We start from the raw sequence: 25,121 nt of genomic DNA, 5'->3' as shown, positions 1-25,121 counted from the left end.
TCTCCATCTGGCACTGTTTTCTCCCCAACTTGTTTTTGTTATCTTCTGTGTTGTCTCAGAAGACTCTGCAGAAGACCCATATCACCAAAGTCACCCCATCTATATTCTGTGGTGGTACCTGCTTAAGCTGGAAGTTTCCACAATATCTGCCATTCCAAGTGATGCACAGCATCCCTCAAGCATTCTATTAATGTCTTGAACATCATTATGTGCATTTTGCTTTCTTGCTCAGTTTTCTGGCACTGTCTGCCTAGGTGCGAAGCAGTGCTTGGGGATCCTATGATCCAAGAGTAACAAGATGAGCCGGAACTATGCCAACCCTTCAAATCACTGCATCGTAACATGGACACAGCTAACTTCTCATAGCTGGTTCTATGAGGCTGGGTAAGTGTGGAGTGTCCCAGAAGAACTGGACATGGGTAAATTTCACAGAGCTTTTTGGGTGAATTTCCCAGCTACTTGGGTTACTGTTAGCTAATTTGGAGTTAGCTAAGGTATGTCTCCTTTGCAGTTTAAAGTGGAACTGTCTGCATCTTGCAATGCCAATGATTTCATGGTCCAAGGCCAGGTGGACCTGAGGATGGCACAGAAGGGACTGAGTCAAACCTAGTCTGGGGAAATGCCAAGAGCTGCAACTTCTTTGAGTTCAACTAAAGTCACAGTTCCTGAGATCTGCAGGCACCATATGATGAGGCTGAGATAGGACAAGAATCACGATTGACCTGATGACCAGGACAACTTCACCATTTTGCTCACCACCAGCACCAACCCCAAGGCAAGCCAAAATCCCAAAGCTCGAAGCATCATCACAATCCCAGCAGCAAAATTCCCTCAACAACAGCAGGAACAGAAAGAGTGGCCAGAACAAAGCTCTTGGCCTTCTTTTCCTCATGTATTTTTTTAAAAGAACAGGCTGTAATTAGAGCTGGAGGAAATGGAGCATAAATATCAAACTTTGTTTAGTCTGGGGAAATATCATTTATAATTAGACATGGGCATCTTGTTGACAAGATACAACCTATTTTAATCGTTAGGTAAGCACACAATCAACTTCTAATCTTTTGCAGGTGTTTAAAAACTGCCAGTTCTTCCTGGTTGGTTTCTTTCCTTCCCCCCCCCTCCTTTTCTTTTCTTTTTTAGTGTAATTTCTAAAAAAGTAACTGGGCTAACGTCAGTTCAAAATAATGATGCTTATACTGGCAGGGATGCCTTGGAGCATCTCAGTAGCTGGGAATTTTGCTTTCTGTTCAGGCACTTCTGTTTGTCTCAATGCCAGCCCCACAAACCAAGCCTGTTTCTCTCTCCTGTGGAACAGTAGGAATCTTCCGAGACTTTGAAGGGGAGGAGGTGGCCCAGGGTTGACTGTATGACCAGCACTGACCTGTGGCCTTTTTTTTGAAGTGGGATTTGCTGGTTTCCACATCCTGCTGCCCTAGTATGGAGGTATCTAGGATTTGTGCATGGCAGGTACTAGCAGAAATTATTGCAGGATTGGTGCTTGTAAGCAGTTCTGGTGGTACGATCCTACAGGTCTTCGGGGTATGGTGTCCCTCCTAATGTCCTCAGGTTGTTTCATGGGGTATGCATGGGTACATTGATGCTGTTAGATAACCTCTTTCCCCACAGTCAACCACAATGAGGGTTAGCTCTCTTGTGGGTACCCATCCCCACCAAACCATCTTATTCCCTTCAAGCTGGGATTTCCTTCAGGGCCTGCTTCAGGTTTGGTTGCTTCTGCTGCACACAGTCCTCCTATACTGTTCCAGAGCAGCTTTCTTGTGAAAGAACAATCTCAGGGCTGTGCAGGCACCATCCAGAGGTAGACATCTGAGTGCTACACAACCGGACATAGCCAACCTGCTCTAGAGAAGGGAAAGGTCTGTGTGGATTAGGCCAGGGATCACTCCCTGGGACAGATATCTTTAGTGGGAGAGAAGTGGAGAAGTATCAGCACGCAGGTGTGACTGGGTATCAACATAGTTGGGTTGACCCAACTTTCTACAGCCCACACACCAGAGGTGGAGGTCTAACAACAGCAGAATCTGTGTGAATAATTTCTTCTGCTTTCATATAAGTCTGAAATTTATTATTGGGAGACTTCCAATCCATTCTGTGACAGGCCATCAGGTTGGCCTGACGTGGTTACATACGAGGAGGGAATACAGTATCTCCTTGTGCTTTGGTGAACTCCTATTATCAGTCCCAGCCAAATAAACTCCACTGAATTATGAGGTGAGTTTCATCTTGGGCAGGAGATGTACATCAACGCATCAATATCAAGTTGATGCCAAACCAAGCATCACAGCCATATTCACTAGGCACAGTGCCACACGATGGAGTGATAGTGGACTCCTAGTTTACACATGGCACAGGTTTGTTGTGGCTTTTGTACCACGTGATTGCTCATTGGTATTGCCCTGGGGACCAACTATGTCCTGTAAAAGTGCTATTCTGAGGTCATCAGTAAGGGTTTGGAACTGCTGTACACAGGCAAGCTCCTCCAGATAGGCTTCTGTTGCCAAGACAAGTCAACAGGAAATTGTTCACTTACTATTGTTAAGGCATTTGGCCTTTAAAAAATATGCTATACATGTACACAGGCAATATCTATTGTGGTATTAAAATTTTTATTGTTTACTTCTTTATTATTCAATTGATTATCCTTGTTACATTCTTATTGCAATAACATGTGCAAAATGTACTTATTGTGATATTTAACTAACCACATCTTTCACATCTGTAGACGTTTTCATCTTGAATCTCCCAGTATGGTGCAGACTTGAAGTAACTCTGACAGGAGCTGGTGTGCTACAGAGAACAAACAGTAACCTGTTGCAGAGAAATAAAAGCTGGAGCCAGCACATGTTTAGCAGAATCCACAAAGCTGCTTGGTACATGGTATTAAAGGTCATGGCTTTTTATTTGATTTTAACAAGCAGATCCAGGAAAGTGGGACAGAATTGGTGCTGTCTAGGAGAAGGGAGTTAGTACTCTCTTTTTTTTTGGTCCATCCAAAATCCTTGGCCATCATTGATCTCAGTGCAAAGTGTGCAGAACACACAATGCTGAAGGCAAACCTCTCCTTCAGGGTGGAGGTGGAGGTCACTCAGTGGAGATACTCCTCACGCATCCGGGAAGAAGGTGGAAAGTGTGCAGTGGTCCCTGAGAGATTTTCTTTAGTCCCTGGTGCCTGTGGGAGCTCCCCAGCGGCATGGCCCAGGGGAGGTCATGTCCTGGCTGCTGAAGGCAAGACTTATTTTGATCCTAAGACACCCATGGAGGAGCTGGCAAAACTCCATTAGAAGTTTGCTCTGCTGCAAACTAATGTGAAGAGTCCAGGGTACACCTGCCCAGGTATCAGGGCACATCTAAGCAGAAGAAGACAACACAGGCAGTGCACAGGTCCCCCACTGATTTACACAAGGGTATTTCTTCTGAAATAAAAGGGAGCCTCACATCCAAGGAAAAGAAAGAAAAATCCATCCCATTCACTTTTCTGGAAGGCATTTATGTTATTACTCATTCAAGTATTAAACTGAATTTATCCTTTCCCCCAAGGGTGCATTTGGTCATCCCACTGCTGTGCCACAGAGACACACCTGAGCTGTTGAGACACCAAATGTGAGTTTTCCCTACTGTGAAGCTTCCCTCCCATGTACCATTTTCCTACACAATCCATCCTGCATGGCCTTGGAGTTTAGGGTTTGCAGCTAGCTCAGTGTCCCTCATTTACCCCACCTCCTGAGAATCTGCAGGCTGACAGCTGTGGAGTAGGCATAGATAACTTCAGAGACAAGCACATGTCCCCAAAGCCTGCAGATAGAATTTTTTGTGGTATTCACAGACTGTTTCATATGTCAATATGAGAGGAGCATAATTACCAGCTGAGAAACTGAGGGAAATAAGCCAAGATTGAATGAACGAAATGGAAAATAAAGAAAAGAGTAGAGGACACACACATTTTAAAACAATTATGGAGGTATGTATTCATGTGCTCGTGGGAGCCTGGGAATATATAAGAGATTATGACTGCAAAGGAATGAATGCAAGGACCAGCCTGTGGGGAGTATTTTTTTTCCCTGTGACTTCAAACTTCTCTCAGAGCTCACAGAATTTTAGTCAGCTGGCATGCAATAGAGGTACGACTCCCCTAAGGAAACTCTTCCTCAGCTTACTCTGGAAAAGCTCCTGGGAGAGCCTGGGAGGCAGAAGGCTGCAAGCAGAGGCGAAACCTCCTCCTCATTCTCCTTGAGCCACGGAACAGGTACGTGGAGATGCGTGTGAACGTGGGAGCGTGGTGGAAAGTTGAGCTTTTGACTGTGGGAGAGATGAGGGCTCCAGTGACTTAGAGCTGCAGCCTTTAAAATTAACACAGATGAGGAAGTTACACTATAAATAAAATATTCTGTGTTTATGAATAGGCTGAAGAACTGGCTAAACACACTGTGTAGATGGCTTTATCCACACAGCTGTATATTTAATCCATAAGGGACCTGCACTGCAGCGAGTTAGATCCCTTATGTTAAGGAGGCACTGGTTAGTTTATAACAACATAGTTGTCATATGCAGAGTTTGTTATTCTTCTCTGTGCTTACAGTAATGAAAGATGGGGACATGTTTGGGCATTTTTTCTTTCTTCACAGGACTTCAGTCTATTTATGGTATCACTGCATTGTAGTGCTGTGAACCAGGAGTATTGCAGAGATCAGCATTGTGCACCGATTAAATGCCATTCGCCCATCTCTCCGAAACTGAATCCTAATATAGCCTTGGGCAAATCACACAGTCCTGGGGAAAAATGACCAAAAGGCTGCTTGGCTCATCTACTCTTCTTACTATCAGCACTGTCACTGAGCTCTCCCCATTGGGGCAAGAGGTGTGGGATGGCTGGATTATTTTGCTACTCTTAAGATCCTGACAGCTTGAATGTCACCTTGGGTGAACGATGACTTACTGAGAGGGTTTTGCTGCATCTGGACTGTTATCAAGGCAATTAACATTCAGACAATACTTGGAACTGGTAAAGTTTTAGAAAATCCTAATTTTATAAAAGTCACAGATAAATTTATAAAGCCAAAGCCTCTTGTATTTTTTATAAAAGTGCAGATATGTTTCCCTTAAATAGAATCAAAAGTTTGACTTTCCACAACAGTGGAAATCTGTTTGTGGTTTTTTTGTTTTGTTTTTTTTTTTTTTTTTTTTTTTTATTTTAAATAAGATGTTATCATTTCAACTTTGAAATCAACTTATTACTATAAAATGCTAAAATCCTTTCATTTTCAATAACAAAAATTCACAACCAGTCATCTTTTGTTAAAGCAGATGGTTACATCTCATTGACCGTATAGTTGCTTGACTTTTTACTAAAACAACCATGGATGGTTTCAATGGGGAATATCAGTATCGTGCAACCAAATCTTTGAGAAATAATTTTCCTCACCTCATTTTGTCTCCTGTCAGGTCATATAAATTAAATACACCTTTTCCCAAACACTGACTTAACTGCCAATTAAAACAAAAATGCTGAATTAAAAGCCTATTTTTCTCTTTTTTTCTGCACTAGGATAAGATAGTAAGAAATTATTCTGTTTTAGTTCCTGAATTTGAGTTTCTCCCAGAGCTTTGGTCAACAGGGAAAGTATTTCATGGTCAGATAGTTTAATCTGCAAATGTCACTTTTTGCTGATGTGTCTTCATTTTCCCATCTCCTACTATCCCTTGACCCAACCCATCATTCAATAAGTGTCCGGGCCTGTGGGTTTCATGCAATTCTGGTTTATATAAATTTTCTTTCCTGGAAAGAGGAGTATTAAAACATGGTAATAAAACAGGGAATCTGGCTAAACTCTGTGTGTCTGATTAATTGAAAATGTTACTTTTTAGTGGGGACATGCTGTTGGCTAAACACGTAGTACAGGTGCAGATGAAGAGAGGACAGAGAGAGAAAGGAGGAAGACAGCAGCTTCTAAAGACAGGAGAAAAGACATGCTGGGGTCACAAGAGATGTAGAATGCCTTATTTTGACTTGTGGACTTGACGCCAGAGAGGTATGAGGCTGCATCTGCCCATGAGACACTAAGCAATGGCACAAGCAAAATGAACTAGGAGAAGCAACTCCTGGAGATGTTGTAGGGTCTCAAGAGCTGAAGCTGTGCCTCCTTCTCAAAAGCTGTGGCTGAGGATGACATCAGCTATTTACTTTTTTTAATAGGGTTAATATTGAAATCTCCAGCTCCCTGGTGGGACCAATCACCGGGGAGCTATTCCAGCTGAAAGGGAGCAAGACTCATACTACTTCTGCGCTTGCAGTTCAGACCCACTTTCTGAGGCAAAAGCTTGGTTTTTTTACTTAACTGATTGTGAGATACCGGATCCGAATCTCGCTGAATTATTGATATGAGTCGGAACCAACTCACTCTGTGTGTGTGTGTGTGTAAGGACTGGGCCTAGACCCACAGGTACGTGGTACGGCCTGCACATCAGGCCTGCTGGGAGCACATGGCAGAGCTGGAAGGCCTGTGGCCAACATGGCTGAGCCCATGGAAAGCACATGGCAGAGCTGAAGGCCATGCAGCTGAGCTGTCAGTCAAGGCAGACCTGCCTGGTAGCCCACACACACACACACACACACACACCCCATGTCCCTGGAGCCTGTAATTGGCACCCCTTACTTTGGCCTGGAAGGCACTGGGAGGGAAAACTAAACTGAGACTCTGTATGAGTTCTCTCTTTTCTCCTGCAACCTGCACCATGCAAATCATCGAATCCTGTCGGTAACCGTTTTTCCTTTTCTCTGTCTCCTTCTCTCTTTCTTCTCTCTTTCTTTACCCTTTTAATCTGTTTTCTTCTTTTACTCTTTTCCTTTTCTTGTGAGTAACTTAAAACCAATTAATTGTGTTTTACTAAAGCTGTTATATTGATTCAGTGGAATGGGTTTTTGTGCTGGGTGTTTTAATGCAATGCTTTTTCTTGGTTGTATTTTGCTCCTTAAAAACTGCTTGCCAAAAAATCTTATTATTCTCACTATATTGAAATACTTTCTCTTAGAGAAAAGTGTGTGATTCTTTCTCTGGATGCAAATTCGAGGTTATAACAAACTAAAAGGCTTTTTAAAAATCTTAAATGAAATGTATCCACTCTGGGCAGTTTATAGCTTAAAATCTGGAGCGTAACACTGATGTAAACTCTTCTCTGAAGAGTTTGATTCATATGGCTCCACACAGGACTCAACCCAGAAGCAGTGCCTTAGAAAACAGCAGTGTTATGGATGGACAAACCCTAAAAGTTCTGGAGGTTCAAGACACACAATAATCAAGATATACTTTTGTTTCTCTGAAACCCTTAGGAAGCTGCAGCAAATTACAGTCCAGCTGGTGAGAGTCAGTGGCTGGGATTTGCTTTTCCTTCTTGCTCTGGGCCACGCTGGGAAGAGGGTTTGGAGGAGAGGAGACGTATGTCTAAAGAGGTGTCATTGGCTTCATGTGGCATAGGATGTAATTCAGCTGATGTTGACAGAAACCAAGCAGGCAATGACTGCTAAGGAGACCACTGAAAAATCAGGAAGGGCCTGATTTCACAGTCACAGGTGCAAACCCTTTGACATCAGTGGAATGGGAGAGCCCTTGCTATTCTGTGAGCAAAAGAGCTTGATTCTCCACTCTGCCAGATGGAGATGAGACTGGCTGGCTGCAGCTCTGAGCAGCCTGGTCTAGTGGAAGTTGTCCTTGCCTATGGGAGAGAGATTGGAACTAGATGATCTTCAAGATCCCTTCCAACTCAAGCCATTCTAGGATTCTGTGATTCTATGACCCAGTCTGTCTGATGAAGGTGACACTTGCTTTGCAGACATGGCTTACCAAGCCCATACCATGCTAATATTTCAACATCACTTCAAGGTGTAAACTGCTGGGTAGCCCAAAGCGCAAAAATAGTGAAAGTTGGAAATCAGCCAAATGCTTCAGGGTCTTTGAAACTGGTTTCTGTCAGATCCCCTTTAGAAACAGACAAGGGTGGTAAGGACAGCACTGATTTTTCCCAGTGCGGCTGGTGTCCTCTGATGCTGTGATTTTAATGAAGGAAAGTCCTGAACAGCAGAATCAGTGCATGCCCTTCCCTCCTGCTTTGGCATTTGTTTCTGTCCAGGCTCTTCTTCACAGTTCAGCTGGCACAGCTGCTTGGCCACTCGGTAAAACAGCTTGAGGGACAGAGTTGGCTTATTAAAAAGTGCAACCAACAAAACCTCTACTATTTTTATCCCTGCAAATACAAACTTCCCAAAGTTCTCTGAACATCCATGTGTAGAAAATGTGAAGTTACAATCATCCTGGTTACTCGCTGCTCTTCATTTCAGGCATATTAGTACTCCAAATAAAAATATCCCATTTAATTCTTTTTTTTTTTCTCTTGAAGGCCTCAAATAATTGAGGTTTTCCTTGTGAAAGTGTCTGTGCATGTTAAGTGCTATTGCACACTGCTGACAAGGCAAACTCTAAACATAGAGCATCCAGAAGGAATTTAAACCTCTGGACGCCAGTCCCCAACTTTGACAAGAGTTTTCTGCTTATCCCAAGGGGATTTCAAATAGAGAGCTTAACTTCAGGAAGTATGCCAAAGGGATCAAGTGAAAAACAGCACTGCAGCCAGCTGCAACCTAGGGAAACTCAAGACACAGTGTACTTGGGGGAAGGTGATCAAAATTAGTCTGATGAGAGCCCAGTCAAGGACAACAAGTCTGGGGTTGTGATAATCCCACTGACAGGCTGTTCTCCTGAAAACTTAATGTGGATTTGTGCTGGTTTAAAGGTAAACCAGCAGGAGAAATGAACCCAACTCAAAAGAGATTATAAGTCAGAATTACAATTTAGTAAAAATAATATAATAAATACAATTATTCAGACGAACAATTGGTTTTAGCCCACAAAACCCAGATGTATAACCCAGTGCCCTGGGGCACAAACAGAATGGTGTTTGTTGGCCTCTGTGCTGAGCCCCACATGATCCCTAGAGTCCAAAAGTAAAAGGAGAGGAAAAACCTGTTGGTGTGAGTGATGGTTGCAGTCCAGTCGAGGTTCTGGTCTTCCTCTGGATCTCATAAGTGGTATCAGAAGTCCCAAGACCCCAAGATTATATACCCTCAGGTTCAGGCAGGAATGCCCAGTACCTCCCCCAGGGCAGGCAGTTCCACAATGAGTGATTGTGAGTCGTGAGTGTGAGAACAAGAACATCCTCCTATCTCACAGGCCTCTTAACACCCAGCTTATAGCCTGAGGGGCCAGATGTGCTCTGGGCAGCTGCTGCAAATGGTCTATTGTTAACAGTTTCTGGGAAATGACATGGAGGGTGTAGAATACACAGTTTGGGTTACATCCACACAGTGATGAACTGGTCCCAGCTGTTCTAACTAGGACAGGATTTTTCTGTCCATTGCACATAATCATGACCTAACCTGTTGTTTTTTTCATAACATCTTCATAACTAAACCAGCAGCCTGGTCTAGAGGAAGGTCTCCCTGTCCATGGCAGATGGGTTGGAACCAGATGATCTTTTAACCCAAACTATTCTGTGATTTTATGATTCTATGATTTATGCCTCTCATTTCAGAGTGCCTTGCAAAGCAAACGAGATGCTAGGAGCCCATCTCTGAACAGAAAAAGAGTTCTTTAGTCCAGGGCAGGTTTCTGAATTCTGGGCTTTATATTTATCAGCCATGAATTTTAAACTTTTAATCCTCAAGTGATGTTTCCCTGAAGATGCAGAGAGAGATTTAGGTTCAGGAGGCCACAACGCCCCCAGGAATGTAACTCATAGACACAAAACCCTAAAGTAAACACGTTGCCGTGCCTCACACATGCAGACAGACAGTGGCAGTGGTAATAATAAGTCACTTATTCCCCCACCAAACCCATGGCCCAGTCGTGGCAGTTCCTCTGGCAAAAATCTCCCCATTTCTCAACTCCTGTCCCAAGGAAGGGCTTCAGGATGTTGCACAGCAGGCAACTCTATTCAGAGAGGAGTGTGGAGAAAGACAAGCAGCATAATTAAAAGAGGTACTGTTCCAATTAAGGTTATTTCACTAAAAATGCCTCTGTTCTGAACTTATGAGTTCAGAGTCTGAACTTATGAGTCTTGGCACCCTGAGAAGCTGAAGAACAATTCCATTGGTGCCAGGACTGAATCCATTTTGAAGATCTGGATATGGTTTTTAAAGAGATAGTAAGTGGTGTTTGAGGATGCAAGAAAACCTTGAAACAAGGTAAATGTGAAACATTCCATCTTTTTAGTCCTGAGGGCTCTAACTTGGCAGTTAAAAGTCTTGTGTGGAAAAGGATCAGACCCTGGGGAGTTTGGTTTGTGTTTTGTGTGTTCTCTTGTATTTAACTCTCCTTGGCACAGGAAGACATCTGTGTTAATTGTCTAAGCAGTATCAAAAATTACCTGTGGGAGAAATTTGGAAAGTGCTGCTGTTATTAGCTGCAAGCAACATCTATAAAGTAGTTTCAAGGTTATTATTGTAGTAGGGATGGAGACAAGTATTGTTCGGAAATGGAAAATGGGAAAACTGGGATTAAACCCTAGTTATTCCATGGTTTCAAATGTGTCTTGAGGCAAATGACTGTTCTTCTCTGCCTTTACCCTCCATTTGTTAAGCGGACATGCTGACGTGGTTTGTGTACCATGCCTTTTCCAGACATTAAATTGTTTGACACACTTAATAAGACTCCTTGGGGATGATGTTCACTGATCCCACTTATATTTTTCAGCTGGGGATGGGTGATTTTGAAGTACTGTGATGGAAAGCAGTGACATTCAATAGGTTTCAGAGTTCAGTCTTGCTCTCAGGTATGCTGGGATTTTTATCACAACTGCCAGTGGGAGCAAAGTGACACTGAGCAAGAAGCTGCTTCAAGTCTGAGAAAGCTTCAGAGCAGTAAAAGCTCCTTTAGGTTGAGCTGTTGCTACTGCTGCTCCCAGATTGTTTTTGCAAGCTGTGGTTACAGACATCAGTGCCAGCAAGCAGGGCTTAGTGGTGATGCTCTCTGACACCAGGGTAATGCAGGCCCTGTGAGCCCTGAGCTCCACGCTGGGGGAAGGGCGGGGGGCTGTTCAGACCTGCCCAGAAGGTAGAGAGGAGGGGGACGCAGTGCTGTGTCACACTAGGTGTTACTGAGGAAGGTCTAAATGTTGTCCGGAGAAAAGCTAATCAGGAAAAGCTCCTCAGCTGGACAGAGAACTGAAAACTACCCTGGGAAGGGAATTTTCATGTTCAAGGAGCTTGGGGTGTATCATGACAGCTCAGGGGGAAATAGCCTTAAAAGATGTGTAGATGTGGCACTTGGGGACATGGTGTAGTGGGGGTCTTGGCCATGCTTGGATGATCTTACAGGGTTTTTCCATCCTAAATGATTCTATGAAGAGTGGCTTACCTTACTCTGGTCAGAGTCCATGTAGTCTCGTATTGGAAGAGACCACTATGTCCTAGTGCTTCAGGGTGTGACAGTCACCTTAGAAACACCTTGAGAGACAGCATCCTTGCTTACTACAGATCTGTCTTACACAGCAAGCCATTACATCAGATTTTTGTGTTTAAATATATCAATTCCCCAGTTGCTTTATAAACTTGAAATGCAGGAAATTTCAAAGCATGTTAAGATCCTTGAATGTGTCAGGTTTACTATTTAAGAAGCAAAGGGATGATTTTTTTTTTTTTTTACTGATGGTGTGACAAGGGAAGACATTGCAGAGTGCATGGGTCACATGCTGTCCAGCAGGGTGGTGTCCTGTTGTGGGTAATATCCTCAGCTTAATTCATTGCATCTAAACAGAAAACTTTTCCTTTTGAGGGCTCTTAGTAAAGCCTGGTAAGCAGTGGTATGTTTGTCTTTTCTCTCCATCCCAGCAAACTAATACTCAAATGACAAAGCTAATTTTCTACTCTTTAGGAGGCATCCACTCCTCTAAACATGGGGGATGAGGAACAGAGGGGGGAGACAGAGACAGTATGAGTAGTGGCATCAGCAATTCCTCCTTCCACAGGATGATTTCAGTGTATTTTGCAAACATTAATTAAAAGGTCAAGAATTTACATCATTGGTGTTGTTTTAGAGTGGAGGAGCACACTTCTGATACCACTACTGACAACCAAAGACAAACTCCAAATTCTTTCACCTTGGGGTCCCAGATTATCATCTGTCACTGGTTGTTCTTGTGAAATGAAAGGAGTTTACAGTCTGCAAATAGAGTAGCTGTGGTCTAATCCTATCCAGTTTCTCTATTCCTAGTACACAACTCTATTCGCTGGCAGGGAAGAGGAGGAGTGGGCAGGTTCCCATTGTGAACCTGTTGGCAGTACTGTTCAGCAACTGCCATTGATGTGAAAGACCATGGCCATCCACTGCTTCCCTCAAAAAGTGACTAAGTAGAGGGATTTACACCAGCCAGGAATGATCCTATCTCTTTTGTTTCCAGCCTCCTGATGCTCTCCAGATAGAAGCCACTGAGTAACAGTCCATTGATGCAGGACTTTTCTGGCTCATGTACATGGGATTGGTGTGTGTTTGGAGCTTGCCAGATCCAGGCTTGTTCCTGGGACAACTTAAGAGTGGTGCTAGCTAAGCAGCACTGCATGGCTTCCAGTTGTGAAAGGATGTGTGTCTCACTGGTTCTGCATGCAGACGAGACCAGCTCAGATCTGTCAGCAAGAAGCCGTACAAATACAGGCAGAGTCCACATGTTTGCGACAGGCTGACATAAAGAAGTGATATCCTGAGCTCACATCAGTGCTGACCACAGCAAGAGACCTCATTAGTGTCTGTCTAGAAACAAGCTGTTTGGAGGAGGAATGCTTTCCTTTGGCTTTGGTTGTATTTTTCTCCCATTGCCCAGTGACAGGCCTCCCAGTGGTTTTTTGCTCCTTTTGCAGTTATTTCTATGCTCTTTCCTGTAGTGTTTTCCAAACAGTTAAACTCTGATGAATCCATTGATTCACACAAATGCATTCTATTTCATATTTGTCTCTTTGTAAGGCATCTGTGCCTGCCCATGGCAGAGGGGTTGGACTAGATGACCTTTAAAGGTCCCTTCCAACCCAAATTATTCTATGATCTCCTTTCAGATGCATTTAAAAGCCTGCCCTGACCTGAGATATGTAAAAAACTAGTAAAAAATGTTAGAAAACTAAAATTTGGACAAAAAGTTCTCAGTCCATTTTTTAAGCTGCTTGTACTAACTCAACAAGGATGAACATGTAAAAGCTCTTTGGCACCCTGGGACTAGATGAGTAGAAAATGTTGTGGATGGAAGTGGAAACTGTTCCCCATGGTAGTTGTTTCTGAGAGATGCCTGTTCACTTTGCTCAGAACTTCAAAAACCCCAAAACTCAGAACCCCAAAACTTCAGCCTAGTGGAAAGCACCTGAGCTGCCTCTATGTGGAGAGTGTGGGTAACTCAGTCCTGAGTGATTGTCCTTCTCCATGATGCCAGACACACTGCCCAGCATGAGCATCTGGACTTCATTGGGTGACCTGAGTATCATCTAGGCAGCAACTGAAATCACACTGGGGCAAACCCATTAAATGCCTTGGACCTTCCTTTCAAGTGCTCATATAAATCTCTTTTCCCACCAGACTCGAAGGAATGCGAGGCTACAGCGGTAAATCGTTAAGCTCAGAGACGAGTTGATTTATTGCACTGCTTGTCCACCTCCATACTTGATGATGATCTGGTGCCAGCTTTTGCATGTGTTGACCACTGTGTCCCAGCTGAAATCTAACAGTAATTAATTTTACCTGCAGAACCATGAGACTGTACATCATCTTCTTACTGGCAGTGGTGAATACAAGAACTGCAGAAGGGACATCCTGTGAAATGGTAAGGCTTTACTCAGGCCCCTTAAAATCCTGAATGAGGCTGAGACTGCCTTGTTACAGGCACTGTACAAACAGCTATAATCTCTGAAAATGGGAATCCCCCAGGACCAGACTCTCCATGATGGCAGAGATGGGATTTGGGCTGTGTCATTGTAGGGACAGCACATAAGAGAGGTGGAGTGGGTGAGTTTGGAAGAAGGGTCACTATCTCTGTTTTTCTCTAAGGGGGAGCTGGCTAAAAGAAAGCTGACCTGATTTCCCCAAGACCAGACAGGGATTCTGTGACTGAGACAGAGAAAGAACTTGGACCTAAAATCAACTCCTTTATATCAAGCCTGTGTTCTTTGTGCTTTAAATAAAGTATCTTCTGTGAAATGCATCTATACCAGCCCTTTTGTAATAACAGGGAGACTGACCTCCTCTGCCCTGACACAGCATTGCTGCCAGGGAAGTTGTACCTGACTTATGCTGGCGGGAAATGAAGTGACAAAGCCTCTTGACCTAGTACAAAATTTGTTCCTTGAATTTTTGTGAGCACCTGGAACAGTACTATGAATGTTATTCATAGTACTGTTCAAAGCAGAACTTTCTCCCTTCCCTATCAAAGTGCTTCTGATTGTAACAGGCCATTTAAGAATAACTTTTTTTTTCCTGAACGTTGAAGCTGTTCAGCACAAATCCTCAAGAATTTCCAAAATAGGGAAAAAAATTATTTGCTAGCTGTACACAACTCCCTTATGGGACTCATTCCATTCCTGTCCACCCTGATGTTTTGCTGCATTTCCTGAATTCCAAAGGAATTAAGACCTAGTATATATAAAAAGATCTTGGGAAGGTGTCTGGGCAGCTCAGCTCATTGGCTGGAGAAGGAAGACTGATGAAGCCACTGTCAACATGTCAGCTCAGGTCCCATGTATCATAGTCATATGAAGGCTGGGCAAGATGTGCAATAACCCAAGCAGATTCATCCCCTCTCATTTCTTGATGGGTCACAGACCAGGCTGACTGCTGAGGAGTAAACACATGCTTGTTTCCATCACTCCTTTGCTTTCATCAAACCAACAATCCAGGGCTGTGTGCAGCTAAACTGGGATAAATTTAGCTCTGACAGAAAACACATTGCAGTCAAGGTCTGGGATGCTCATCTGATATAAATTAACAGCTCAGCATTGCTAATGTCCTTCCTGATTGTCTTCCTTCAGACAACGTTTGGTCCAATGGAAGGTGGGCGTAAATCCAAACACAGCTTAAAGAAAGAGGAGCTACTGGATTAACTGATGGTCCATTGAAGTCCTGCATTATCGGTTTTTCATCACATCCTTATTGTTCTACTTGGTACCTTCCCTGTGATGACACTTTAGAATAGCAAAAACTCAGAAATGGAAACTTTCATCCCAAGTCTCCTGGAAGAGGGATGAAACTTATGCCCTTCTCTGACTCACCACTGGTGCTCCTGTCATTGAACTAGAGTCCCAAAAGAGGAATTGAACACTTCCTACCAGACACCCCCCCCCCCCCAAAGGACTGACATGCACTGATTGTACCAGTTATGGCACATCTACTTATTGGAAGACAACAAGGCACAGCTTAAATGTCAGGAGCTTCTTCCTAACTCATGTTGCCTTCCACAGGCAGGTAGGGCTTCAACTAGATCATGTTCACATCCCAAAGAAAGATGTTTCTGCTATTTCATGTTAACTGGCAAAGGATAAGCTTTGAAATAATTTATAGAAGGGAGAGGATTTTAGGGAATTCTATTTTACCTTGCATTGAGGTGATGCAAGAATATGTGCGTAACTGGTTATTATAGGCCAGCTGATGTGGGGTACATGGGCAAACTGCTAAGGTTTGGTTGTGTAGCTGGGGAGTTCTGAGAACAGTCATGGACACCATTCAAGTGCAGGTCATTGCCAAGTTGGCTCCAGCCCAAATTCTTTGGTTCACATGTTCATAAGTTGATAACATAGAACACAAGTGAAGGCTTGGATCCAGCCACTTTTTTGTAGGGCTCTTACTAAGGTGAATGACAACTTCCACATAGTGCTGAGCAGTGAAGAACTGGAGTCAGAATCCAAATGATGCTCAGCTTTTGAACTGTTGGGTCATTTTTTGCCAGCACATGAATGGGACCAGACACTGAAGGGGTCAAGTGCTCCTCACCCTGCAGTACTTCTTGCCAATGGATGTGGAATAAACTGATGACAGCATTGGCAAAGATGATGAAGTCAGAACATGAGGAAAGAAAAGCCTGAGACTTTTCCAGTCTCAGGCTGCCAACCCATTGGGCTAAGAGGTGAGAGGAGGAGAGATACATCAAACAGATGCTGTTTGCTCCAATCCACTGAGATGTACTTCATTTTTCTTTCTACTGCTGATGAGAATGAAGTTCATGCTGTTTGAGCCTCAGGGGAAAAAAGATGGTGCAAAAGATAAGAAATTTGGTGAGGATGAAAATAGTCAGTGAAAAGGAATGAAACTTTAAAAAAAATAATGGGAGGGAAAATGTTATAAGAACAAATATCAGACAGTGGGAGGTACAGATTTGATCAGTCTCTTTTATTACTGGGAAGGTTCCATGGATGTAAATTAAAGGCCAAATCCTGCAAGATACTTGGTGATCTGGGACTGACTACTCACCCATCAACTTCAGTGAAAACCTGCCAATTGGCATCAACAGGAGTTGGATCAGGACTTTGCTAAGATGCTCACTGCCCACAAGGAGTGGAGGGGGTTTAACACTTGTTGAGATCTGGCTCAAAGTGTGGGAAGAAACCTGGCATCTGCCTTAGGCTGTGAAGCACCTGCTGCTTTCTCACCCTGTATTTTTGTATCCTTCTGGCTTCTCCCTCTTCAACAAACCAAACAAGAAGAGGCTTCCTTCTTGTGCCTTGGAGCTAAGCCAACTCAGGGCATATTTTAGCTCAAAATGAGCAATTCTATGGGGACTTTGCAGTAAAGAAATAATTTCAGGGAGAAGCCAGAAGATTTCCTTCTTTTTTTCCTAATTTTTTTTTCTGGGTGAGATTTAAGTGACTTGGAGGGGGGAAAAAGGAAGGTATTCAGGGTTTAATAGTCAATTACTTGGGATCTTTGGGAAAAGATATATCACATGAAGGAATCGGAGCAGTCTGTATATATCTAGAGTTTGAATAAGCACTTAACGCTTCTCTGGCATATTTTTGTGTGGTCTCCAAAATTCAGATGATGCAAAAGAGATTCACAAAACATTGACTAGTGCCCCACTTCTCCTAAACAGATCTGCCACTTAATTCACCTCAAAGTTCACATGAAACAGAAGGGGTTTAATATTTTTTACTTTAAATGTTTCTTTAATGTCTGAAAAGCATTGTGTCATGGAATCTGGATTCTGCTTCTCCACTGAAGTTAAGATTCAACAGATTTTTTTCTTCTTTCTTTTCTGATCTTTTCATGAACACTGTATGCCCCAGACACGCAAATATATTCATAACAAGAGTTTTCCTCCAGTGAATTAAATGCTGCTTAAGCCTTTCACATTCCACTTCCTCACACTGCTGTATGTTCTCCTTAATAACAAAATATAGCTTGACATTTATGCAAGGATGGTCATGTTCATGTTTCTGATCTTGCTGATGAACATACACTCTAAACTTTGGTCTGGGCACAGACTCAATCCTAGCTGCAATTAAACAGACTTGCATCTGGAAGATAAATTTGACTTTGATGCTTGTTTTTTTCATATATCTACGGCTGAGAATTGGCCTGAAAAGACATGACCCTAAATGCACATCACAGCTTTTTCCCTCTCAAAAGCTGGCTTTACATAACTTGTCTTTTCCATATTGTATCACGGGTGTCTTGTATGGCTGGTTTCACAAGGTGTGCTCCCCATGCAAGAAGAAGGAAACTGGAGCCTTAGGAAAAGGGTAAACACGGATAGTAAAAGCAGAAGAGTTTAGAGATTTTCATCAGAAATACTTCAGTTGTTGAATGACCAATTTGGTTAAAGACACATCGCTTAACTAAGCCATGACTAAAGGAAGACATGATCAAATATCTGAGGATGTGAATATGAAGGGGAGACAGGGTTTGGGCTATAGGATCCTTTTATGTTTCTCCACTTCTTTGCTTTGGGACCCATGCTGCCAGCAGAGTGAAGCTCTTCTAAGTAGTACTTAATATTTCAAGTAGAGTTTGAAAAATCTGATGCAGTGACAAAAGTAAGAAAATTAAACATCAGAACTAAAATGAATAAATAGTGCTTGATTGCAATGAAAAAAAGGGCAAAACTTCTTCACTTGGGACTATTAAAATGAATCCAGGATAAAGGTACAAGAAGGAGAACATTTAGTAGGTATCACATGCAGATAAAACGCTACTGTTGTAAGTCAGAAATGTCTTTAAAATGAAATGAGTGCTGTTAGCTGCAAAGAAGTGTTAGGATTGTTGTTCTTGCTGTCTGAGTGCTCAGAGAAAGTGGTGTGATCAGTGTTTCAGAAGAAAGATCTGCCTGGATGCTGAGTGTTATTTTCCTTGTATTTAATGCAACCATGTTTTTCATTTGTTGTGTGACAGCCCCTCTTCTCTCTTTTTCTGGCAGGCAAACTCACAGGCATTTTGCCACAACAAAGACCTCCACCAAATCCCTCATGAGCTCCATCTAAATGTAAACAAAATAGATCTGTCTGGAAATCTGATTCAAAGCATCCCTGAAATGCCATTATCATTTTACACTTCCCTCCAGTGTCTGGATTTAAGCTCTAACCAGATAAGCTTCATCACGCCTGGAGTGTTTGCACACATGACAAGCTTGCTGGAAATAAATTTAGCCAAGAATCACTTATATGAGCTTGCTCAGAATGGAACAGAGGGGATTGGACTTTTACCCAAGGTGGAAATAATGGACTTGTCGCATAACAGTCTGTACAATGGGATGGCTGAGTATTTCATTAAACAAGCTCCAACACTGCAGTATCTTTCCTTGGCAGACAACAGTATTGTAATGATATCACACAAGATGTTTCAGGGATCTCCCAGTCTTGTGGAGATAGATCTTCAGAGTAATATCATCATGGAAATAGAAGAAGGTGCTTTTGAGACTCTAGTGAACCTTTCCAAACTCAATCTCTCCACAAATTCAATTACTTGCATCTCCGATTTCAACCTCAGGCAGCTGGAGATACTTGACCTTAGCAGGAATAGCATTGAGACCTTCCACATCACAAAGTCAGATGATGAATATAGCTTAAGATGTCTGGATCTGAGTGAAAACAAATTGCTTCACTTCCCAGTCTTCCCTCAGGTAAATAAACTGGTAACTCTGAATTTATCAAATAATTTAATCCAGCTCACTGCTGAATCCCCTCATAATAAAAAGGATTACATGGAAAATGAGTGGCTAGATGGTTCTTTTCATCTTCTTGATCAGAAGCAAAGTAGAAACATAAGTTCTCCTTATTTATCCCAGCTTGTATATTTAGACTTAAGTTATAATGAAATCAAATCCATTCCGGATAAATTCTTTGAATCAATGTTGTCCCTTCACACCCTTAATCTCAGTAAAAACTGTCTCCAAGCATTTTTGGTAACTTATGACAATGCATTAATGTCCCTAACTGTCCTTGACTTGAGCTACAATGCTTTGCAGAACCTTCTCCTTGATGCTGCTGTGTTGTCCAATCTGAAGGAGCTTTATATTCAGAATAACCATCTTCAGACCCTGCCATTTGACATCTTCTCCAGTCTTCCTAGCCTCAGACTGCTTAATCTACAAAGCAACAACATCAGCCTTTGCAGCATGTACTCTGGATTAGCTAAGCAAAGACTTGCTGGAGAGGAAAGTGGTTGTGTATCATTTGTTGATTCTCCTACTCTTCAGTACTTGTACCTAGCTGACAACATGCTGAACACCCTACCAGCACACAGCTTCTACAAGACTTCTCTGATTGTCTTAGATCTCACCATGAACCCTGGATTGAAAATAGAACTTAAAGCACTATCAGGACTGGAAAAGTCTCTGGAATATTTGTATTTACATGGCAATAGCTTGGTGGATTTAAATATTGACTTGCCTTGTTTTAGTCACCTTAAACATTTAAACCTCTCTGAAAATCAGCTGAACTGGCTGCCTAAGTGGGGTAGTGACTCTCCACTGGAAGTTCTGGACCTACGGAACAATAAGTTCAGTACATTACAGAACAGCAACATTTTAGCATTAGAAAATTCACTTAAAAACTTATATCTCACTGGGAACCCACTTGACTGCTGTGGAAACATCTGGCTTTCATCAATGATACAGAACAAAAATGTCCAGATCCCCAACGTGGAGCACTTAACGTGCCAGTACACTCAGAACTTCGGGTATCAGGAAGAAATGTACATTTGGAACATTAGATCAGAAGACTGTGAAAAAGAGGATCTGAAGAAAATCAACATCCTTATTATATTAACATTTGTGTTGGTTTTATCTGTGTTTATCATCGGTGCAGGTTCATTTTTTTGCTTCCGCAGGCAAAACTTCAGCCATCAGTTTAAAGCATAGAAACACAAAATGCCTTGAAAATTGAAGAAATAGGGTGCTACACTGGCAGTGTGTATAAATAAAGGGTGAAACGCTCATCTTTGATTTTTAACTGTGGATTTTAAGATGGTTTTGAAGTGCCCCTGTAGTGGTCTGGGTTCCAGGGACCAGAAGGAGAATTTGCCATGTTTTGCACTTGTTTCATTCACATGCAGATCTGCTTAACAAGTTCATACAGTGGTAGAGGAGACCACTGTAAAGCGCTGCTGTTGTTTTGAGGGATGTGTAATTTAAACCAGACCAAAAGAAAAAGCCCTCTAAGGTCTTGAGACCTGAGACTTTCCACTAAGCTCAAAGCTCATTGATTACATCAGCCACGTAGGAAACTGCTTCTCAAAGTTATGTGCCTCCATCAGATGTTTTGATTTGGTCTGGTCTGAGCTTTGTTTTTTCCTAAGTGGTTAGGTCCTAACACTTCTTAGACTGAAATCATACCAAAATACACCAGAGTGGGTCAAAACACAATCTTCACTCCTTGAAGTTGGTTGCAAATTTCCCAAGAGTTCCAAAACAATGAGAATTCAGCTAAAAAAAAAAAAAAAAAAAAGGAAATTACAGTTCATGTCTGTTGTGCTCGTGGCTGCCATCTAGAAAATCTAGAAAATGTTTGTTAGGATGTTGCTCCAGTCACAAGGGCAAGACATGAGAAGTATATGAGGTCAATTAGTCCTGGAACTTATTACCCATGAGCAATGTAGAAGAAGTCTCAAGCAAGAAACAACTGCACTATACATTACCCAGATCTGCTCAGAAGCTCACAGGTCTACAGTTCAACTAAAAGAGGAGAAATTTGCCCCTCATGTGCAATGCATATTTAACTGGGTTTAATGTGAAGAAATTAATCTCCAGGGTGAACATTTTTTTAAAAGAAAAATCCTGGATATGAATTTTAACCAGATATCATTGGACTGAAATTTTTTTATTTCTGAGGAAAACTGTTGGCAATTCACTACATACAGTTGCATTTCAATGCAGAAGAATAATATATCTATTTTTAAAGGTCACAGGATTTAGTCTACAAAAAGGTACTTTAAAAATGTCATTGTGAAATGATACACAGGGAACCTAGTCCTGAGATATTATTCAGATCAGATGTCCACTGTCTCTCCCTAAAGAGATATTATGGTCTATAGGATGGGTTGCAAGAAAAGTTATGTAGATCCTCATTCTGTGATGGGTTTAAGGTGGCTAACGTGTTCTGTTGCTAAAAGTTGACACTGACATACCTTGTGTTCTAAACCATGACAGAAAATTAACCATTTTGAAGTTAAGAAAAGCTCAACAAGAGGGGGAGACTGACCTGCTAACAGGGTTCAATGGCTTTGAAAGGAACTGTGTCAGGTTTTCTTTTAATGCTGGTAAATGCACATTAAAACATACAAGAGTAATAGAGGTCAAACTGAAACCTGTCCAAGTAAATAGCTCAGAGCCAAATTGCTGCTCCATACCTATTTTTTCCAGCTAGTGAATGTCAAAATTAACACACTACAAAAAGGTGTATAATTCTTTTTTAAAGCATTTATGTAAGAAACTGGCTGGTGATTTTCACTGTGGAATTTTGTACAATAAAAAAATATCTTTGAACTTAATAAAAAGCACAGGGTTGTGAATATATTAAACCATCAGCTTGGAATGCTCCATAGATTAAAAGAAAAGCCTTTATATTTTTCTATGGTATTCAGACTTCACCTTTTACCTCCTGGTCTTGGAGCAGGGGCAGCTGCTCCATATCTCAGAGTATGACCAGTGGAGAACAAGATCTACTGAAGATGTAGGCAAAAGTTTGGAACAGATTTTCCAGAGAAGTTGTGGCAGCCCTATCCCTGGAAGTGTTCAAGGGCGGGTTGGATGGGGCTTTGAGCGACGTGGAAGGTGTCCCTGCCCATGGCAAGGGGGTTGGAACTAGGGGGTCTTGAAAGTGCCTTCCAACCCAAATCATTCTGTGATTCTGAGATTCTACAAATTTGCACAAACCATCAGCAGCAGTGGGGCCTGATAAAACAGCTACAAAAGCCCGTGCTAATCATTGGCTAAAGACCTTATTCTTGTAGGAAAATGTTTGCACAAGCAGTAGCTGCAGGGAAGCCTGATGCTGAAGTTAATGAGCTTTTCCTTTATGTGTGTGTGAAGGCAAGCCGAGCTGTGTGCCCAAATGTGGGCTGATTTGCCATACAATGAGTTCACAGCTTTTGTGTCGAGCATGGCAAACTTATATCTCCTTCTGAGAGCCAGTTAGCTTGATTAGCATCAAGTTGGAATTAGTTAAATATCTGATGACAGAGCCAAACCCATTTAATTAATGGTTTTAACACTACTTTTATTTGGGTCTCCCAATAGGAAATGCTTGTTATTACTAAACATCTGGGACTAATCAGACCTTCATTAACTTTCTTGGGAGCAGAAACAGTTTTCTTAAGAATAAGTCTCAGGAGCAAAATGCAGCACGGCTTGTTTGTGTTTCTCTGTTAGCAGCATAATAAACCAAGAAGTGACATGACCCTGCTCCCTCTAATTCTGTTATTTTGGATGGGGTGAGGAGCACGAGGGAAAGAAAATATGAATAAAATAGAGAGGAAAAACGGGTAGAAATGTGACCTCTACATGGTATTAATCCTCAAAATAGGGGTATGTAGATGACAGCCACAGTCTTGCCTTTTCTGTTTGTTACTGTGTCTGCAAAAAGCCCAAACACCAAAGTATCTGATCCTGCATCAAACACAGCCTTTAGTCACACATTACACGTCTTTCTGCCAGTCAGCCCCATTTTCCTAATAGGTTGGTGAAATGGTTTAATGAAGAAGAAAATTAACTCTATCCCAGCCAAAACCAGGATAGTAGGCACAATGTAGGCTGTTTTGACTGTAGTTCTGCAATAAAAATTTTACACCCTCAGTCATTACTTTTTCATAAAGTCCTTGAAACAGACTCTGTTGATGCAAAAAGAGCTCATACTGCTAAACCAAGGATATCCTTCTGGGATTCTGGGATATGTAATAAAGTGTTTGGGATTTATGCAGCCAGTGCATTTTTTTTTAAATTGCTGCATACAACAAATGCCTTCCTCTCTGCAGGTGTTTGCATAGGACAGGACAATAAAATCATGGAATTAGAGAATGGAAAGGGACCTTAAAGATCATCTAGTTCCAGCTCACCTGTGCCATGGACAGAGACACCTTCCACTACATCAAGTTGCTCAAATTCCCTTCCAACTTGGCCTTGAACTCTTCCAGGGTGGGGCATCCACAACTTCTCCAGACAACCTGTTCCAGTGTTTCACCACCCTCTGAGTAAAGAATTTCTTCATAACATCTAATCTAAGTCCTCTTTCAGTTCAAAACTCTTCCCCCTTGTCCTGTCATTATCTGCCCACATAAAAAGTCTCTCTCCCTCCTTCTTATATGCCCCCCTCGAGTACTGGAAAGCTGCAATGAGGTCTCCTCAAAACCTTCTTTTCTTCATGCTGAACAGCACTAGATCTCCCTCAAATATTTCCTATCATGGTTTGCCGTGGTTTTTTCCCCAAAACAATCCTCTGCAGTGGGATCAGGTAGAGCTAAGTACTGGAAAAACTAGAAATGCTAGAAATTCTAGAAACAGAGAGAGGCCCTGAAAGTTCAGCAAGTCGAGACTCATATTGACCATCCGTGGAAAATCAAATCTCAGTTTCCAGAGGTATTGGCTTTTTTTTCCTGCGAAGCCAAGACAATACCATATTAGAGCATCAGAGCCTCTGGCTACAGATCTCTCTGCAGGTCCCCTGCTCAGCCCTGAACTACCCACAGTGGGTTAGTATGCAACACAAGTAAGGGCTTTTAAATATTTTGGAAGCCCAAAGCATTTGCTTTCCTGCTCCTACCTGTTCCCCATGCCATTCAGTACTCCTTTACTTTTCTGAGGACAAACAAACTGAAATCACAACCTGAATGCCCTGTATCTCCATGAGAAAGAAAAACAGGTCCCACTTTGCACAGCAAGGTATCCTCTGGCCATATTATTTTCTATAAACAATTACCAATTCTGTTTGTGCACACATGTGCAAAGGCACAGATGCACGCAGGCTAGTCTAAGAAATACATCACTTCAGGACTAGCTTTGTTTGACCTAAATTAGAACAACCCGTGCTAAATGATCATCTGTAATAACAAACAGCCTGTGCTGCTGGTGCCTGTGGTTCCTATTTCATGCCTGTCCCTGTGATCATTTTGATCAAGATTTTCAAAAGTGATCCGTGATTGATTTCAGATGTCTAAATTTGCAGCCTGCATCTCCCCAACCCTGAAAAAAGTCTCGTTTTCCAGAAAACCGGGTCCATTCCCTCTCAAAATCAAGGCTCTGTGATATGTCTTATACAAGCCTCAGAAAAAAAGCTGTTTGTCCAGATGTATATATAATTATTTCACTTGCAGCTTTCTAATGATAGCTTCTGCTCCTCCAGAGTTGTTTTGAGCATCTGAAGAGCTGAAAAACAGCAAAGCTACCACCAGCAGCTCCTCAGCCCTGTAGTCTACCCTCAGAAGGACCATATTAACCCAACTTAAATGTCTCTCCACTCTCACTCCCCCACCCAACTATTGTTGTGGCATAATTTGAGTGACAAAGGAAAATTAGCCATAAGGAACAAACAAAAATTAGGTGTAGGGTCTGCAGCTTCCTGTGAGCGCTGCAACTATGCAGCCAGATTGGATTTTGGTCTCACA

The 25,121-nt window shown here is 42.2% G+C and overlaps 1 protein-coding gene across 2 annotated transcripts; it reads left to right on the top strand.

Moving 5' to 3' along the window:
• The first annotated feature begins 6,687 nt into the window (after positions 1-6,687).
• LRRC32 (leucine rich repeat containing 32) lies at positions 6,688-23,382 on the top strand. Of its 2 annotated transcripts, none has more exons than XR_010428157.1 (3): positions 6,688-6,773; positions 13,791-13,866; positions 14,091-14,240. XR_010428157.1 is itself a non-coding variant. In XM_064644826.1 (3 exons), exons 1-3 carry the CDS (start codon positions 6,718-6,720, stop codon positions 20,383-20,385), a joined length of 2,073 nt encoding a protein of 690 aa, XP_064500896.1. In that variant the 5' UTR covers positions 6,694-6,717; the 3' UTR covers positions 20,386-23,382. The 2 variants fall into 2 exon arrangements, 1 of the variants encoding a protein (XP_064500896.1); XM_064644826.1 differs by lacking the exon at positions 14,091-14,240 and adding an exon at positions 18,445-23,382 and having other exon boundaries at positions 6,694-6,773.
• Positions 23,383-25,121: the final 1,739 nt, after the last annotated feature.

This window comes from Pseudopipra pipra, chromosome 2 (assembly GCF_036250125.1).
Source record: "Pseudopipra pipra isolate bDixPip1 chromosome 2, bDixPip1.hap1, whole genome shotgun sequence".
NCBI lineage: Eukaryota > Metazoa > Chordata > Aves > Passeriformes > Pipridae > Pseudopipra > Pseudopipra pipra.
This window is presented reverse-complemented; position numbering and strand designations above follow the sequence as displayed.

Coding starts and splice junctions, on each gene's coding strand:
- LRRC32 (XM_064644826.1), top strand. CDS start 6,718: ATGAGTTCTCTCTTTTCTCCTGCAACCTGCACCATGCAAATCATCGAA. Junction 6,774..13,790: donor CAAATCATCGAATCCTGTCG/GTAACCGTTTTT, acceptor TTTTACCTGCAG/AACCATGAGACTGTACATCA. Junction 13,867..18,444: donor AAGGGACATCCTGTGAAATG/GTAAGGCTTTAC, acceptor TTTTTCTGGCAG/GCAAACTCACAGGCATTTTG.